Source organism: Nanorana parkeri, unplaced genomic scaffold, assembly GCF_000935625.1.
Source record: "Nanorana parkeri isolate BGI_ZX_2015 unplaced genomic scaffold, ASM93562v1 scaffold1765, whole genome shotgun sequence".
NCBI classification, from domain to species: Eukaryota; Metazoa; Chordata; class Amphibia; order Anura; family Dicroglossidae; genus Nanorana; species Nanorana parkeri.
In genome coordinates, this window is record NW_017308033.1 from 152,874 (window position 1) to 173,269 (window position 20,396).

The 20,396-nt window shown below is 47.3% G+C and overlaps 1 protein-coding gene across 1 annotated transcript in view; it reads right to left on the reverse strand.

The window, feature by feature from the left end:
- DNAI1 (dynein axonemal intermediate chain 1) overlaps positions 1–20,396 on the reverse strand; it is a 140,556-nt gene that overhangs the window by 45,376 nt on the left and 74,784 nt on the right. Inside the window, exon 21 of the mRNA XM_018571473.1 lies at positions 3,395–3,580. Within this exon, the coding sequence (XP_018426975.1) occupies positions 3,395–3,580 (186 nt within the window). The remainder of the gene's footprint in view (positions 1–3,394; positions 3,581–20,396) is intronic.

Consider the following 20,396-nt stretch of genomic DNA (forward strand, 5'->3'; position numbering starts at 1 on the left):
GCCTGTATCCCTAACACTAACCCTCCCTTGAACCTCGACACGGACCCTTCTTGTATCCCTAATACTAACCCTGACTGGAATCCCAACACTGACCCTGCCTGTATCCCTAACACTGACCCTGTCTGTATCCCTAACACTAACCCTGCCTGGAACCCCAACACTGACCCTGCCTGTATCCCTAACACTGACCCTGTCTGTATCCCTAACACTAACCCTGCCTGGAACCCCAACACTGACCCTGCCTGTATCCCTAACACTGACCCTGTCTGTATCCCTAACACTAACCCTGCCTGGAACCCCAACACTGACCCTGCCTGTATCCCTAACACTAACCCTCTATGTGACCCAAAAACTAACCCTCCTTCGTAATCATAACACTTAACTTTCCTATAACTGAAACGCTAATCCTCACTGTAACTCCAACACTGACTGTATCCCTAACACTGACCCTGCCTGGAACCCCAACACTGACCCTGCCTGGAACCCCAACACTGACCCTGCCTGGAACCCCAACACTGACCCTGCCTGGAACCCCAACACTGACCCTGCCTGGAACCCCAACACTGACCCTGCCTGGAACCCCAACACTGACCCTGCCTGGAACCCCAACACTGACCCTGCCTGGAACCCCAACACTGACCCTGCCTGGAACCCCAACACTGACCCTGCCTGGAACCCCAACACTGACCCTGCCTGGAACCCCAACACTGACCCTGCCTGGAACCCCAACACTGACCCTGCCTGGAACCCCAACACTGACCCTGCCTGGAACCCCAACACTGACCCTGCCTGGAACCCCAACACTGACCCTGCCTGGAACCCCAACACTGACCCTGCCTGGAACCCCAACACTGACCCTGCCTGGAACCCCAACACTGACCCTGCCTGGAACCCCAACACTGACCCTGCCTGGAACCCCAACACTGACCCTCTTTGGAACCCCAACACTGACCCTCTCTGGAACCCCAACACTGACCCTCTCTGGAACCCCAACACTAACTCTCCCTGGAACCCCAACACTGACCCTGTCTGTATCCCTAACATTAACTCTCCCTGGAACCCCAACACTGACCCTGCCTGTATCCATAACACTATCCCCCATAACTAACTAACCCCCTCAAGTTAGTGAAGTTTGTTCTGTTGCTGACCCAACACACTAAGAGATCTCACCTTTATCAGGGACCTGCTGCCCCTCAGCCAGGATCATCACCATAGGAAAGGACACAGGCCCAGATCCTCGGGTTGTGTAATAAAACTTTACGCACACATTTGTTTTACTAATTCTCGTTGTCACCGTGTCATATGGACATCTTACCTTTGGCATTTTGCGCAGGTTCGGAGAAAGCTTCAGACAAGTGACGTGTCCGCGGTCATCTCCGACAATGATCACCGGATAGATGGGATTAAACTCAATGTGAGTCAGTTTTGTCTTCTTCTTGGCCACAATAGCCTGCTGGCAGATGGCTTCATACTTATTGATGGACAGATCAAACACATGGACCTGCAATGACAGGACAGGATATCAGCAGTGGCCAAGTCAACTCTGACCAAACTTCACACTGCGTATAATTGGCACTCGGACAATGCACCATGTCTGCTGCTCTGACTGTAATAGATATAAGAATATGATGGGGCATGATGTGCCCCTAACATAGAAGGATGGCCAGGAAATACACCATACATATCTCACTGGCCACAAGGGCATGGCATGTTTATTACATCTGCCCACAGGACAACGGGCATATACATTACACATGCCAGCTGGAAACAGATGACACCAAATAACAGATACAGGTATCCTATTCTTTTGTTCCATTAAAGTATATGTAAGCCCAGTCCCTAAAATCTCATGAACTCCAAGATGTTAATGCCAGGTCAAAGGTCAATATTGCAATATTTTTAAATCTGCATCTCTCAATAAAATAATACAGGTGATCCTGCCAGGAAGGTCCTTGTTCATGTCCTTCCTGTTATAGGGTGACGCTATAGGACCACTAGATAGGACAACCTCATCATTATGTCTTCCCCGTAGTACTGAGAACTACAGAAGTGTGTAAAAATGGCTGATCCTCAATATTACACAGCCAGAAGCCATAGAGTTATTGCCGGAGGAGAGCACACAACGGTGCCCGGCATGAGGAACACGGAGCTGTTCCTCTGCTGATCGAAATGGATGTGACTGTTGTGTCATATTGCGATGGAGGAAAAACCCATGCATGAGCAGCCATATCTATATCTGGTTACCCCCAATACAGCACAATCAGGTCTGGCAAAATGGATCTTGGATCTGTTTGTCTTTCCGCTCCTGGCTGGAGCCGGTGTAACCGAATGTAAGCGGAAACTCATCCATTTAAATCCGGTGTTCCATCAAAGATTGTGACTAGGTTGGAATGTATGACCGGTCACATAGTCACACATTTTAACGTAATCACGCCCACTTTTTCGGCGGTGGAATGTGTGACCGGCAAAAGGTGAAGAATTCTAATGCTTTGTCAGCTGTTCCAGGGCAGATCGGCATCGCAGATGGTATGTGCAGGAGAACTGATCTGCCCTGGAACAGCAGATCGGTCCTGAAATGTCACTTCTATCCGACTTTGTGGAATGTCAGATCGCACTCACAAAGTCACATTTCAGGACCGATCAATTCTCCTGCACATTCCATCTGCGATGCTGATCTGCCCTGGAACAGATGACAAAGCATTAGAATTCTTCACCTTTTGCTGGTCACATATTCCACTGCTGAAAAACTGGGCGGGATCACGTTAAAATGTGTGACCACGTGACTGGCCACACATTCCGAAGCCGAAAAACTGGGCGGAAACTTTCCTATAACTGAAACGCTAATCCTCACTGTAACTCCAACACTGACTGTATCCCTAACACTGACCCTGCCTGGAACCCCAACACTGACCCTGCCTGGAACCCCAACACTGACCCTGCCTGGAACCCCAACACTGACCCTGCCTGGAACCCCAACACTGACCCTGCCTGGAACCCCAACACTGACCCTCTTTGGAACCCCAACACTGACCCTCTCTGGAACCCCAACACTGACCCTCTCTGGAACCCCAACACTAACTCTCCCTGGAACCCCAACACTGACCCTGTCTGTATCCCTAACATTAACTCTCCCTGGAACCCCAACACTGACCCTGCCTGTATCCATAACACTATCCCCCATAACTAACTAACCCCCTCAAGTTAGTGAAGTTTGTTCTGTTGCTGACCCAACACACTAAGAGATCTCACCTTTATCAGGGACCTGCTGCCCCTCAGCCAGGATCATCACCATAGGAAAGGACACAGGCCCAGATCCTCGGGTTGTGTAATAAAACTTTACGCACACATTTGTTTTACTAATTCTCGTTGTCACCGTGTCATATGGACATCTTACCTTTGGCATTTTGCGCAGGTTCGGAGAAAGCTTCAGACAAGTGACGTGTCCGCGGTCATCTCCGACAATGATCACCGGATAGATGGGATTAAACTCAATGTGAGTCAGTTTTGTCTTCTTCTTGGCCACAATAGCCTGCTGGCAGATGGCTTCATACTTATTGATGGACAGATCAAACACATGGACCTGCAATGACAGGACAGGATATCAGCAGTGGCCAAGTCAACTCTGACCAAACTTCACACTGCGTATAATTGGCACTCGGACAATGCACCATGTCTGCTGCTCTGACTGTAATAGATATAAGAATATGATGGGGCATGATGTGCCCCTAACATAGAAGGATGGCCAGGAAATACACCATACATATCTCACTGGCCACAAGGGCATGGCATGTTTATTACATCTGCCCACAGGACAACGGGCATATACATTACACATGCCAGCTGGAAACAGATGACACCAAATAACAGATACAGGTATCCTATTCTTTTGTTCCATTAAAGTATATGTAAGCCCAGTCCCTAAAATCTCATGAACTCCAAGATGTTAATGCCAGGTCAAAGGTCAATATTGCAATATTTTTAAATCTGCATCTCTCAATAAAATAATACAGGTGATCCTGCCAGGAAGGTCCTTGTTCATGTCCTTCCTGTTATAGGGTGACGCTATAGGACCACTAGATAGGACAACCTCATCATTATGTCTTCCCCGTAGTACTGAGAACTACAGAAGTGTGTAAAAATGGCTGATCCTCAATATTACACAGCCAGAAGCCATAGAGTTATTGCCGGAGGAGAGCACACAACGGTGCCCGGCATGAGGAACACGGAGCTGTTCCTCTGCTGATCGAAATGGATGTGACTGTTGTGTCATATTGCGATGGAGGAAAAACCCATGCATGAGCAGCCATATCTATATCTGGTTACCCCCAATACAGCACAATCAGGTCTGGCAAAATGGATCTTGGATCTGTTTGTCTTTCCGCTCCTGGCTGGAGCCGGTGTAACCGAATGTAAGCGGAAACTCATCCATTTAAATCCGGTGTTCCATCAAAGATTGTGACTAGGTTGGAATGTATGACCGGTCACATAGTCACACATTTTAACGTAATCACGCCCACTTTTTCGGCGGTGGAATGTGTGACCGGCAAAAGGTGAAGAATTCTAATGCTTTGTCAGCTGTTCCAGGGCAGATCGGCATCGCAGATGGTATGTGCAGGAGAACTGATCTGCCCTGGAACAGCAGATCGGTCCTGAAATGTCACTTCTATCCGACTTTGTGGAATGTCAGATCGCACTCACAAAGTCACATTTCAGGACCGATCAATTCTCCTGCACATTCCATCTGCGATGCTGATCTGCCCTGGAACAGATGACAAAGCATTAGAATTCTTCACCTTTTGCTGGTCACATATTCCACTGCTGAAAAACTGGGCGGGATCACGTTAAAATGTGTGACCACGTGACTGGCCACACATTCCGAAGCCGAAAAACTGGGCGGGATCACGGTAAAATGTGTGACCACGTCACCGGTCACACATTCTAACGCAGTCACAAACTTTGATAGAACATCGGCTGCCCGTTCACTAACTTCGGGCATCTGATCAGGTCCACCTGAAAAACTGACAGGCGGACCTGATTGGAAAGCCTGTGTGAAAGCGGCCAATAAATACCTGTAACACATAAATAACGGGCAGGAGAGAAGCTGAGTCCAGACCAGAAGAGTCCAAAACACAATTGCAGCAAAGATGACAAAAAAGAAAAACCCCAAACTTGGCTTCTGCTTTAAATGCCATTATATTGCTTGCAGTGATCACAACCCGATCACAACTTACAAAGCCACCGCGGAAGGAAAACACAATGCGGGCGCCCTACAATGGTAGAATGTTGGACACAGAATACAAGGTCAGAGCTGAGTGGATTTTATTAGGCAAGGCAATAAATCGCCCAGATAATTGCAGTCAGACATACTATTCAATCAAATGAAAATAGAATGGGGTGGCCAGCAACTTGAACTACACAACAACAGAATGCAAATGTAATTTTCCTTACGCAAATGTGTGAAAGGGACAGGCGGAATTGTTATCCGCAGCGGCACAAGACAAAGGACACCCAGGAACAGTCCAAGCAGGTTCCTGCAGCGCTTCTATTCACCAAACACACACAGTTCAATGGGCTTTGTACAGCAAGCGAATAACATAAAACATACACAACATCTGCTCCTCCGAGCTACTAACTAAACTCAGGTTAGCTCCTGATTAATAGGGTGTCTCCGACAGGAGAACAAACAGGCAGCTCTTCTACCTTTTTAGTGTTCTATTAGCACTCTGGCTTTTCTCCCAGCAGCAGAGAGAGAGAAAGAGAGAGTCTTGAGCATCAGTCAGCTCACATATATAAAGGTCCGTGGAGAGCTGAGACTAATAATGAGGTCTGGCTACCAGGGAAGATGTGGGCCCAGGAATGGAGGAGCAATCACTCCCAAAGCTCTACAAAGCCTCCGGGACCCAGAAGAGGACTTATTAGGATTCTAAGAAAACAAAAAGTTTATTATGTCCACATCAGCCATAAATCCTGGTGCCATGTGTATGTGAGAAACCTGAGTGAGACATATATGCTGGCCACAATCCTGCCAGTCAGGGCCCCGCAAGTGGTATGAGCTTTGAAAGCATTTAGAATATACAGACAGCAACTGGAGTGACACTGTAACAGACACTCGGTTTGGTATAAGAGGCGGTAACATTCAATAACAACACACACACAGGGATTGCAAGACTACAACATGTGGGTTTCAGCACTCAGAAAAGGTTTCAGCTTGTGTAAAAATTACCAGCAAATGAATTGCCACACACAGCCCTCCCGAGACCCTGCATAGCCCGCCTAAGACCCCTCATAGCCCGCCTAAGACCCCTCCTAGCCCACCTAAGACCCCTCACAGCCCACCTAAGACCCCTCACAGCCCATGTGAGACCCCGCGCAGCCCACCAGCAACCCCGCACTGCCCTCCAGTGACCCTGCACAGCCCTCCAGATACACCGCACAGCCCTCCCGAGACCCTGCATAGCCCATTTGAGACCCGCACAGCCCACCAGCAACCCTGCACAGCCCACCAGCAACCCCGCACTTCCCTCCAGAGACCCTGCACAGCCTTCCAGAGACCCAGCACAACCCTCCAGAGACCCCGCACAACCCTCCAGAGACCCGGGAGACATCAGGCTGCTACCCCGGAGCAACACAGAGTATGTACCCTCACATTATTCTACATTGCTGTAAAAATATATTGCTGGGATTTGTAGTCCTCTCTAGCTGATGGTATCCTGCATTGCTATATAATGTATTGCTGGGATTTGTAGTCCTCTATAGCTGGTGGTATTCTGAATTGCTGTATAATGTATTGCTGGGATTTGTAGTCCTCTATAGCTGGTGGTATTCTGAATTGCTGTATAATGTATTGCTGGGACTTGTAGTCCTCTATAGCTGGTGGTATTCTGAATTGCTGTATAATGTATTGCTGGGATTTGTAGTCCCTCTACAGCTTGGAGTCAGTAAAAGAACTATCAGAGGCGCAGCAGTTGGAGCTGTGACCGGGCCCTGGCACTCCACCACTGTCCTAAAATCACTAGTCTGTATTGATTTAGAAAAACTGTCACATGACACAAGAAAAGGCATCTGTAATTGGCACTTGAAGAAAAATATTGGTATTCGTACTCAGTCTGGAAAAAATGATATTGGCGAATCCCTAGTATGAGTAGACCTCCCAGTATAGATATCATGGATACCATAGCTTCCCCGTGTCCCCCATATACAATGACAGCACTACCCCCCTTCCTCACCCCTGACTCTGTGGTATTGGCGTGCGCTCCCCACTCAGTTAATGCACCGCACGCACCGGTCAGAGAGAACACACAGCACAGCGCAGGCTATTCCCTCGGCCCAGCCAGGCGTATTTTTAGAAGAGCAGAAACATATGGTTGAGTGGATTTTCTGCACAGCTCCGGGGAAAACAGAGAGATGTTCACATATGACAGTCATCAGCCCAGACACACAGCGAAAACTGTGTATTATTAATATTTAACAGCATTCCTCCCAGGCCAACCCTGGATATGCCAGCTATTAACCCCTCTGCTGCTGGCCAGCCAGGCCTAGCTTAACAGGAGGTACAAAGTTCTGTAGGCAGCAGAATGTTCAGGAAGTGGACATGATTGGAGTGAGCTAAAACAAACGGTCTCAGCTTAGTTGTAGAGTTCTGGACCATGTTGGCCATCGTGGAATGCAGAACGTTTAGAGATTAGATGATCACCTTCATTGTGTAACTTCGTTATTAAAGAAGAATGCTTTCAGGACCCCTTAGATCTCGTTTAAGGATAAAGCCCAAAGAGGGGGTCTAAGATGTCCAATGTCCAGTTACCCAATAACGGGGATCATCAAAACTCCAAACTTTCTGCATGAATCGATGGCCAACACGGTACAGAACTCTACTGCTAACCTGAAATGTTGAGAGGTTTCTGAAGGTGCTCCAAGGTGGTCAGATGCTGGAGTACAGGTTACCCTCTCTCTTCAGTGTGGTCCTTGTCTTTGTTATTTTGGGGTTATTTTTACTCCACCTGTACTGATCACTATGTCATGGAGGCCATTATTAGAGCTAGGGATGCAATGATACTGGTTAATCAGTGCACCAAAATATTTATATTTCGGTACTCGCCGATACAGAGTACCGATACCGGTACTTCCGCTAACATGTAGCTGGCTTCCCGGGCAATCTGGAAGTCGGGCAGCCTGTCATTACCCAGGGAGATTTTCTTCTGACCGGCAGGGCCGTGATGGAACATGGAGCTGGCTTCCCGGCCAATCAGGAAGCTGGGCCACAGGTAATGACTCGCAGCCCAGCTTCCTGATTGGCCGGTAAGCCAGCTCCATGCTGTTTGGCTGGGAAGCCAGCTTCCCAGCCAATCAGCATGGCACCGGCATGGAGCCAGCTTTCCGGGCAATCAGGAAGTCATTGCCTGCGGCCCAGCTTCCTGATTGGCCGGGAAGATGGCTCCATGTTCCATCGTGGCACTGCCGGTCAGATGAAATCTCCATCTGACCGAAAGATCTGGTAGCGGAGCATTTGGGCGATTACGAGTACTCGCCCAAATACTTGGTATCGGTGCATCACTAACTAGAGCTCCTGGCCAGAAAACGGTCTGCTTAGAGGAGGATTTCACCATCCTCTCCTGATCTTGGGGACTGGTTGAAGGAGATGCACCAAGTACTTTCATACTTCAAAAACTAATCTTGGGCCCCAGGAATTTGTCCAATTTTGAAAAATCTGGTCCTACTGGATTGGGAAGGTTGACCCTTCCTTGCAGATTGATAGTATGTAGACTGGAACCCCCATGCCTGTTATTTAATAGAGTTTAACCCTCCCTTGAGGCTTTGGAATCTGTCAACTGGTATACACTCCTGACCCCATGCCTTTTTACCTGTTACGTAAGTTCTGGGAGACCGGATGTGAGTGGAGGCTTCCCTTGCACCTTGTGTCCTGGGAGACTCTGAGGATGGGAACAGAGCCCAGCGGGACAACAAGTGGCAGGAGTGCCAGTGGTGTTGAGCACCGTGCAAGCCATAATCCTATGAGACGTGCCGAGGTCAGGTTCCAAGCGGGCAATTCCAGTACAAAAGGGGTCAGGCAGAAGAATGGTCAAATAACAGTTCCGTGGTCAAGGCAGGCAGAATTCAAGGTTCGTCGAGGAAGTCCGGGTCACAAGGATCAAGCAAGATATCACAAAACACTGGAACAAGGATTAGCTGACGATAAACCAGCAACATGGTGGTACTGCTGCTGGGTTTATATAGGGCCAGTGATGTCATTTCCTGTGCGCGGCTATGGCGCATTTTCGTGCTGGTAACCTACCGCTTCTGCGCATGCGCGGGATGGCACGTTCCCGAGCAGTGCGGGAACGTGCAGGTTGCGCATGCGCAGATGGCGGGGATCCGTTACATTACCTTTTTGAAATTGCAAAGTTGGTACGGGGTCCCAGTGTCAAAGCCACCGAGTCTGCTGAGTATTTCCTCATTTGAACCTTTTTTGATGCTCTATTCTGCCTTTTGCTGCGGTGTAAAAGATTGTCTATCAATGTCATGTTGGGATGATCCCTCTGATATTTCAGTGCTTATTGTTATCTCTTCTTTGTATTACTTTATTCCTTTTTTCTTTCCTCTTCTGGTTCAGCTGTTGGTGTATAGACGGCACATTACATTCTCTGATGGCGTGTTCAACATATTGCCTCCATTCATTATTGTGACTTGGATATTTATATTGTCTGTACTAACCTGTCTGTCAAAATGTCTAATTTAAAAACTCCATATGGATGCAATTTAGTTAACTCCGTGCCATACGTATCAAACAATTGCATCTTTATTTCATAACCTTCTTTCATTATTTATTGCATATCAGTGTTGCTGATCTCCTCCAGCCTTAATTCCTTTGGCTGCATATGATTGCTCTGAACCGGCTTCTGGATAGTGACAATGGTGGGCCACTTGTGTGCAATGTGTGTTGACGTAGCCACTTATAGCTTATGAAAGGGTGGCAACGCAGCAGCAGCATAGGGAGACAAGGATAAAGCATTGTCACCCTTTTACAGGAAGTGCTGCACCAAGACATTCACAGCGGGATCACCAAAGGATTACCGTATATGAATGAGAGCCACAGATATAAAAACATAAAACAACTCAATGAACTCGAATGGTGGAACTTGATGGACCCGTGACTTTAACCTCTACAACTACGCTATATTACCAAATGTATTGGGACGCCTTTACACGCCCATGAACTTTAATGGCATCCCAGTCTTAGTCCGTAGGGTTCAGTATTGGGTTGGCTCCGCCCTTTGCCGCTATAAAAGCTTCAACTCTTCTGGGAAGGCGTCCACAAGGTTTAGGAGTGTGTCTATGGGAATGTTGGACCATTTGTGAGGTCAGGTACTGATGTTGGGGGAGGGGCTCGCAGTCTCCGCTCTAATTCTTCCCAAAGGTGTTCTATCAGGTTGAGGTCAGGACTTTGTTCAGGCCAGTCGTGTTCCTCCACCCCAAACTCCCCCATCCATGTCTTTATGGACCTTGCTTTGTGCACTGGTGCGCAGTCATGTTGGAACAGGAAGGGGCCGTCCCCAAACTGTTTCCACAAAGTTGGGAGCATGAAATTGTCCAAAATGTCTTGGTGTGCTGATGCCTCAAGAGTTTCCTTCACTGGAACTAAGGGGCGGAGCCCAACCCCCGAAAAACAACCCCACACCATAATCCCCCCTCCACCAAACTTTACACTTGGCACAATGCAGTCAGGCAAGTACCGTTCTCCTGGCAACCGCCAAATCCAGACACGCCCATCGGATTGCCAGACAGAGAAGCGTGATTGGTCACTCCAAAGAACATGTCTCCACTTCTCTAGAGTCCAGTGGCGGCGTGCTTTACACCACGGCATCCCACGCTTTGCATTGCACTTGGTGATGTAAGGCTTGGATGCAGCTGCTCGGCCATGGAAACCCATTCCATGAAGCTCTCTACGCACTGTTGTTGTGCCAATCTGAAGGCCGCATGGAGTTTGGAGGTCTGTAGCTATTGACTCTGCAGACAGTTGGCGACTTCTGCGCACTGTGCGCTTCAGCATTCACTGACCCCGCTCTGTCATGTGACGTGGCCTACCACTTCCTGGCTGAGTTGCTGTTGTTCCCAGTTGCTTCCACTTTGTTATAATACCAGTAACAGGTGACCGCGGAATATTTAGTAGCAAGGAAATGTTTCTGAGATTTCAGTGATCGGGTTGAGATTTCATCATCTGGAAGGTATGAAGTTGGAGTAACCCCAATGATGAGAGTGCTGGGGAGGAACGCATTGACGAAGGTAAAGCCTCACGCTACATGTTACTTTCCATTACAAGGAGAAGAGATAACACTTTAATATTTAATGGAGGTCTGCGCTCCGAGTCACCCGCCTCGTCAGATGTTGTTGTGTGTCAGTTACTTATCAGAGCAGAAAGTTTATCGCTGAGCTCAGCTCACAGGCGAACCCGCTGATGACATCATACATGCGGCACTACTTCAACAATAAAACCTCCAAGGGTAAAATATGAAAACAACATTTTCAGACCCCCCCCATGTCTGACCGCCCCATCTATTAGAAACAACTGTTTTGGGGTCTCAAATCAGCCGGTCACATGACCATATGCCTCAGCATTTGGCCACGTTATCTAAGCTAAAGGGCGTATCATAGCTCAGGTATGAGCTTCTGGCCCTAGGTCCCTTCAGATTAGCAGATGCCTACATTGCTGTAGTGTCTTGTCTGACAAAGGATTTCTTATTCTGTTCAGTCAGTCTTGTAAATCAGACACCCCTGCCAGGCAGCACAGCCAGCTTAATGACCTCATTTTCCTTCACTGCTATTATTGAGTAAGTGGGCTGGTGCCCAATCCATATATTGCTTAAAGGGTAAGTTCACTTTCTCACAAAAAGTGAATTAATGAACTTACCGACAGCATTCTGTCACCTCCCTGAGCGCTTATTGGTCAGCACAGTCACATGAACACTGACCAATGAGAAGCACTTCTTACTTCTGGGACCTGCTTCTTGGCTGAGAAGCGTTTGCCATAATCAAGCATTATGAGCATGCCATACTATGGGGCTGGGAAGTCCAGTGTATGCTGTAGGGACTGCTACACCGGCCAGCGGGCATCAGATATGTAAATACAGCAGGGGGCCGGGGAGGTGGCAGGATGCTGTCGGTAAGTTCATTTATTTACATTTTGTGAGAAAGTGAACTTACCTTTTAAGCAATATAAAGGGTAAGGGATTGAAGCAGGGGTAGCCAAACTCCGGCCCTCCATCTGTGGTGGAACTACAAATGCCATGAGGCACTGCAAGATTCTCACAGCCACAGACATGCCTCCCAGAGAGAGATGCATCACGAGATTTGTAGTTTCACCACAGCTGGAGGGCCGGAGTTTGGCTACCCCTGGATTAAAGGGATTATAGGGCTTGGTCACCAGCCTGTCCTCAGCCAGCAATCTGAGTAATAAAGGAGCATCACCGCTCATAAATAAAAGGAGCCTGACCCACCTTCTATGAGTGCAGGTCATCATGGGGGAGTCACCACGGCGCTTTGCACTAACACTACAATGATGTCATCCAGTGACCTCACTTTCCTCCAGTGCGGTTAAGCAATACAGAATGGTGACCAGCCCACCCCCGGCCATCACCGTTCTGATAAAGCCAACCAGATGCTCATTCTGTTCTCTGCTTCTGTCTGCACGTTCTCAATGTTAGACTGACAGCACTGTACCATGCACTATATGATGGCTGGCTCACAGAGCTATCCCTTCTGGAAAGCTAACGTAAAAAGATGTGTAAAGTCTCTTCTGCAAAAGACTATTTTTAAAGTTTTTATTATTTTTATGTGCAGTGTACACAGCCGATGTATTCCTGACCCTGTAAGAACAGAGTCAGTTGCCGGGATGATGTCATTGCCGGGCACATGGGAGTTACAACATCAGTAGCTGCCTAATGATGCCGAGGCACCTGACCATGTGACCAGCCGCTGTGCACCGTGGGTAAATATTAGCTTTTTTTTTCTCAGCGTCAGATACTCAGGAACGGGTGGCGAGATTTTCAATGCAGACCTACTTTCTGAAAACACCGTCAGATCTGAGAGCTTTAGAAGAGCTTCTACACAGAATTGGGAATAATAAGGATATCACGGAAGATAATGGTATAGAAAATTGCTGCCGATGCAGATCCGCGCCAGCTGCTCTCTAATCCTTCCAACATCCAAATATAGTTCAATCGCTGACCAAGCCCTCCGGAGCCCCGCGTCCGACTGGAAACAGGAACGTCTGAAGAGACGAGTCCTATTATTCCCTCGCAAATCAAAGACGAAGCCGCTGCGAGAAATTATGATCCGTCTCCGAGTAAAAATAACTTCCCGATAAAAGATTTGATATAAAAAACAACAATATCCCGCTGATTAGAAAAGTCGGGGGGAATAATATCAAGCTGAGGCCGCAAAACGCAGTCTGCAACGCCGCGCCTATCCAAGTTCTTCTATTGTTTGGATTTCACAATAACCCTTCAAGTTTTTTAAAATATTAAAATAAAAAAATAACAATAAAAATGATCCCGCTTTAGTTCCAGCTTAAAAAATAAAAGTGTCCCAATAAAGCATTTGCTTCAATACTCCGCCCATCTCCAGCACTGTCCCATGTAGACTCCCATTTCCATAATCCAGCGCCGGTCCTCTGCCGTGTGGAAGGCAAATTCCATTTTTATAAAAGAAATAATAAATGGATCTACTTCATAAAAGAGAAAAGATGCATTTATTATTTTTCTGCATTGGAGCCAAGCAATTGGATAGCAATGCAACCACGATCAGTGGGTCAGTGGGTGTCGGGAGCAATGCTCTGGCTCCTGCAGACTCTTCCTTCCAGCCATGTCCGTAACTCGGTACAGACATTCAGTAACATGCATGGGTGGCATGGTGACTGACAGGACTTGTAGTTTCTCCATTCACAAATCCTGGCAAAGGATCTCTGGATTTATGACACAGCTTTGTGGTTTGAGACTGAATTAAAAAATAAAACAACACCTGCAGGGAGAAGAAACCTGCAGGGAGAAGAAACTCGCAATTCAGGGGGGGGGTGCACAGGTGTGACCAGGGCTGTCCAGGGCTATAATGAGGCAGCTTGAGGCTGTTGCCTCAGGTGGCAACTCTATGGGTTACGTTGAGGAGCAGTAGGCAGAGTGGCATGGCACAATGTTTGCCACCCCTTTTCAGGATACAGCAGAGAGCTCGATCTGACAGGTGACTCCTCCACCGCACCGTCGGCCCGGCCTCCTGTGACAGCACTGACAGCTGTCTCCGCCCCCACACCGCCGCTCTCCTGATCTGTGACAGGAGGCTGAATGGTGCGGGGAGGAGAGACACCGGCCGCTGACAGCGCTCTTCTCCTACCGCACCGCTTGGCTTCCTGTGACAGTTTCTCTACTCCCAGCTGGGACACAGAGCAGCGCCCAGCGGGGAGGAGAGAAACCAGGGATGCGCCGCCATTTTGACCCAAAAAATAACACTTTGGCATGTTGTCAAAAGTGCCATTTTTCGACCGATATGTTTCGGCGGACGATATATCGGTGCATCTATATGGCACAGTTGCAAATCATAACTCATACCTCCTATTCATATACCTCTCAATAGATCTATGACTAATATCTGTAGGGGTATAAAATATAACATATCAATGAGGGAACAATAATTCAGAGGATTCTGATACACCTCTCACCTTATAGATAAATTGATTTCTGTCCCTAAATAATTTAAAAACATGTAAAATCAGAATTGGTAGTACCAGAGCGCCACCCGCAGGGCAGGTAACATTATTGCTTGTGCATACACCCGGTTGATGAATAAGTCAATCTACCAAGCAGATGCTAGTAGCAGCCGACAGGAACTCCCATAGGCAGTTCTCAAGATAAGGGAAAGATATAGTGTAAATAAGGGTTAAGAAATGGAGAAGGGGGTCCTATATCTCCGGATGGAGGGGGTCCCATCTCTCCGGATGGAGGGGGTCCCATCTCTCCGCATGGAGGGGGTCCCATCTCTCCGCATGGAGGGGGTCCCATCTCTCCGCATGGAGGGGGTCCCATCTCTCCGGATAGAGGGGGTCCCATCTCTCCGGATAGAGGGGGTCCTATCTCCCCGGATGGAGGGGGTCCTATCTCCCCTGATGGAGGGGGTCCTATCTCCCCGGATGGAGGGGGTCCTATCTCCCCGGATGGAGGGGGTCCTATCTCTCTGGATGGAGGCGGTCCTGCTTGCACCATCAACCCTCCATCAGACCATAAAGCCTAGAAGTATTACATCTCTGCTTAACTTTGAGTTGTGGGTAATGTATCATTTTGCCTAATAAAATATATATTAATATTGTATAATTTTTCCTTGAATGTCCATTTCATTTAAAAGGAGTTAAATGAATAAATGTTTCCATTGAAACGTGAGGTTGGCATAACGCCAGTCTTTAACTTCTTCCTGCAGAAGAAGATTGGGTCAGGGTTACATAAGAATATGGTTCATTCTGTTTCTAGTCATTCGCTGATCTCCTTTATAATGATACCGGACCAATATGAATCTCGCCTCTGTTTTACCTATTAATGAATAGATGCCGGTGGTGTAGGCTTAAAGTGACATTAAAGGCAAATCCCCCACCCCAATGCTAATGTACGGACTTACCCTAAATGATGCTTCTTGATCTGATCATCTTCTTTCCTGTAGTTCTCAGGAGTTCCTCCAGTGCTGGTGCTGGTCTCTGATCCAGCGCGGACTGCACTCTCTTCCTGGCACATCCTGACCTCGGGTGCACGCTGCTGCATTGACTTACCTTGCGCCTCTCCTCTTCTCTGGCCGAAGATCTGAACTGTGCCCGGCCTATCATCCTTTTCGGCCGCCCAAGAATCTTCAGATCTTCAGATGGGAGAGCGCAGCGGAGACATAGGTAAGTTTTAACCTGTTTGATAACTTTTGCTTTTCTTTTTTAGAAGAGAACTATGGGGTAAGTGTTTTTCCCCATAGTTCTCTTTAGGATCACGGGAGAATATGTACTAATCTCCTCCCGTGACCAAAAGCTCAGCATATAGTGGGCTATTGCTCACGGTATACTGAGAGTGTCGCAGCCAGGACGGATCCCGACAATACTGCATATCTAGAGGTAGAGCCAGCTGTGCCCGCCCCTTCCCCGTTCGTTCCTCCCCTCAGAGCTGGAAGATCGGAGAGGGGAAGGGGAATCCCTGCGGGGAGCGGTGACTGTCAGTCACCGCTCTCTACAGGGAGACGATCGGGAAGTGAGCGGATTGGCTGCATGTTTCTTCTCATTTCCCAATCAATAGAGCCGACCTGTGACAGCTTCTTTGTCACACATCAACTCTAACTATGAGGACGAGTGGAAATCACGCACCTCATAGATCTCCTTTAATGTTTTTGCATATATCTACTGCTTGCTAGCAGTAGGTATATGCACAAAAATGTGAGGGTTTAAATCATCCTTTATTCTCAGTAAAAGTTGTTACATGATTGTATTTAAATACCTGGATAATAGACGTTGCATTTGTGCTATTGGAATATTACAATTATTATCAAACTGAGATTTTGTAGCTTCTATTGATTACATTAGTTGATGTTTTATTAAGACAAAGAGAATAATTGTACTTGATGGTATTATTAAATTCAGTATTATTAAATCATCACGGAGACTGTTATTTTAACCCTTGCCAGGTTCATAGTACCTCCGACTCTAAAAGAACTCAGGTACTTGTTTTTCATATGGGTTTTGTCAATTCTTACCGATTATAAAGAAGAATGTTATTACCGTGTTTCCCCGAAAATAAGACACTCTTATATTTTTTGGGCTCAAAAAAACACACTAGGTCTTATTTTCGGGGGAGGTCTTATTTTTAATTTTTTTAATGCACAACAATCCACACTTATTCATGTACAACAGTCTACATGTATTCATGTACAAACATATGGTGATCGGGGCAATCGGGGGAGCCGTACCTTTCCAAGAGCAATTTGCTAACCAATCGCTGGCCAGAATGAGCGGAGCGCACTTTCACTATCGACTCCTCACAGGCGGAGTGCATTTTCCATCCCCCCGCCTGTGACAGGAGCCGGCGCGATAGAGGAGGCATCGGCTTATGCGGCTCTGCTCCCTCCGCTGCCGCCTCGCTTCTTCTAGCGCTGGCTTCGTTGGCACCGCTGATTCTCTACCGCGGCTCTTCAGGTTCCCCCTTATGCCACCACCGGCCCTGGGAATAGTCACAACTAGGTCTTATTTTCGGGGTAGGTCTTATTTTCGGGGAAACAGGGTATGTGTGAAAAATTCTTAGATACATTGTTGCCATTTTAGTGACAACTGGCGGCACTATTATTATTGATATTAGTTTATATCCCTAACAATTATTTTAGGAAACCTGATTGCTGAGACATTGATTAGTATAAAACCCGCTGACATTATCCCGACATTATTATATTGTGATCTGATTTTGTCTTATTTTCTGCTTTACATATCTGCCTGGAGTTGAGGATTTGAAGCAAAGCTGCGCAGACTTTGGGGATCTCCGGTATATGAGCAGTTCATCAGCCTATTGTACGTACGCCCAGCGGTCGCCCTTATTATTATTACTGCTAATGCTCATAGACGGAATGTATTTTATTCATGAACTGATCTCCGCAGAAGTCGTTACGTTGCTCACTTCCAAGAAATTAAACACATAAAGCATTTTCCTTTAATGAGTGTTTATCCGATCTTCGTTGAATGTGTTTAGCAGTTCGGCAGAAATGAGCGGTTTATTGAGGTTCTGCGGGACGCCGGAGGATACAGGTTAAGTATCAAGGTGACCCGTCTGTACTGTGTGACCTCTGACCTCAGTAACTGCTCTCCTTGTAATCAGCACTTAAGCTCCTATTGATCGGTCCCCAGACGGACGCAGTGGAGCGCTGATGGATCTGATGGCGTAATGATGATGAAGAGTCTGAGCGTGTTCATGAAATAAAAACAAGCACTTCACCGGCAAAGCGCCGGATTACATTTCTACTTCATTTTCTGCTTGGCCGCATTTCTGCAACGCATAAAGGTCAGAAACTGAATTGGGAGGGCATACCTAATGGGGTGCGTGTGCTGGGGGGAGGGCAAGGATTTGTGGGTACGGAGCTGCCGGCTGGTAAACGGTAACGGTAGTTTTTTTTTCAGATATGTTTTTGGAATGTGAATAGTTTGAATCAGGGGAGGGAACCTTGTTGTAGAACTACAAATCCCATGAGACATTGCAAGACTGACAGCCACAGGCATGACTGCCAGAGGCATAGGCATGATGGGAGCTGTAGTTTGACCACAGCTGGAGTGCCGGAGGTTGCCTTGCCCCGGTTTAAACTAGGTCATAAAAACACACAGTACATCTCTGCAATACACGTACATCTCCCATGTTGTATCCCTTTAAAAATGATGCAAGAACAAGAAAATACGACTCTTGATTAAGCCCGGTCTGGCTGAAACGCGTCAGCAGGAGGAGGCTCTGGGTGGATTGCAATGCAACAATAAAGGTTTATGATTGGAGTGCTGCCAGCTACACATGGGGGGCGCTGACGAGCTCCTATTACCGAAGAGATGGGCGTATGGCCGACCTTTGAGTGTTGGCTTTCCCTGCTGATTGACAGAAAGATACGTGTCTATCCACCAGAAATCCAGCAAGTTCCTAACTTCCTGTATTGAGCTGACAACGTGGCCTCTGCTGCACTGAAATCCCAAGTAGTGTTGTCAGAGTTGTCAACTGCTAGACAACAGAAACCCCCCCCTTATCGCCATAACATAGGGGAAGGTGTTCTGTCAGACGCTGCACTGTGGTTCCTTCCTCTGATCCCATGTCATATGCTGTGTCATGTAAGAACGTAGGGAACAGAGGAAGGAACCCCAGAGCACAGCGGGTTCCAGAAGTGTGGAATGCATAAGAATCTTACAGAGACTGCAGATTTGGTACATAGGGAAGGTAAAAGACAAGGTGAGTATACAATGGGGGGAATTTATCAAAACTGGAGCAGACAAAATCTGGAGCAGCTGTGCATGGCAACCAATCAGCTTCTCTCTTCAGTTTGGCCAGTTAAGATTTGAAAATGAAAGAGAGAAGCTGATTGGTTGCCATGCACAGCTGCTCCAGTTTTGATAAATTCCCCTCAATGTCTTCTGTTGTAAGAATCTGTTTCTGACGTTTAGATTAATTTTTTTTAAATCTTGTGTACATTTGCCTATTTGCGTCAAGTCGTATGCAAAGCAATTCAGGAGCAGCCCAGAGGCAAGTCAAAGCAGCCCAGAGGCAAGTCAAAGCAGCGCATTATTTTACTTGCTTCTAGGTCATACATCCACATACAGGATTGCTAATAGTGTCCTTGAACTTCCTCGTGTGCAGCATTAGTAGAGGTTTTAGAAACAGACGTGGCTGGTCCTTTGTACAAAGTGAGTGCTCGTCCTTCACGTCTCTTCCTGTATTTCCTGTCAGGGACCTCCCACCATTATGTGATTCCCCGTCTGCTCACGTGTGATTACTTCTACAGAATAATAATAATAGCTGAAACCTCACCGCAGTATTCCTTATAATTGATACAGACGTCGTCCTTGTCACCACCACCATCTTCATCATTATCGCCACTACCAGCACCATCATCATTATCTCCACCACACCCATCACTACCATCATCATCATTATTATCTCCACCATACCCATCACCACCAATCATACCACCATCATTATCTCCACCACACCCATCACCACTACCACCATCATTATCTCCACCACACCCAACACCACCATCATCATCATCATTATCTCCACCACACATATACCACCAATACTACCACCATCATTATCTCCACCACACCCATCACCACCACTACTATCACTATCATCATCATTATCTCCACCACACCCATCACCACCACTACTATCATCATCATTATCTCCACCACACCCATAACCACTACCACCATCATTATCTCCACCACACCCATCACCACCAATAACACCACCGCCATCACCATCATTATCTCCACCACACCCATCACCACTACCACCATCATTATCTCCACCACACCCAACACCACCATCATCATCATCATTATCTCCACCACACATATACCACCAATACTACCACCATCATTATCTCCACCACACCCATCACCACCACTACTATCACTATCATCATCATTATCTCCACCACACCCATCACCACCACTACTATCATCATCATTATCTCCACCACACCCATCACCACTACCACCATCATTATCTCCACCACCCCCATCACCACCACTACTATCACCATCATCATCATCTCCACCACACCCATCACCGCCACTACTATCATCATCATCATTATCTCCACCACACCCATCACCACCACTACTATCATCATCATCATCATTATCTCCACCA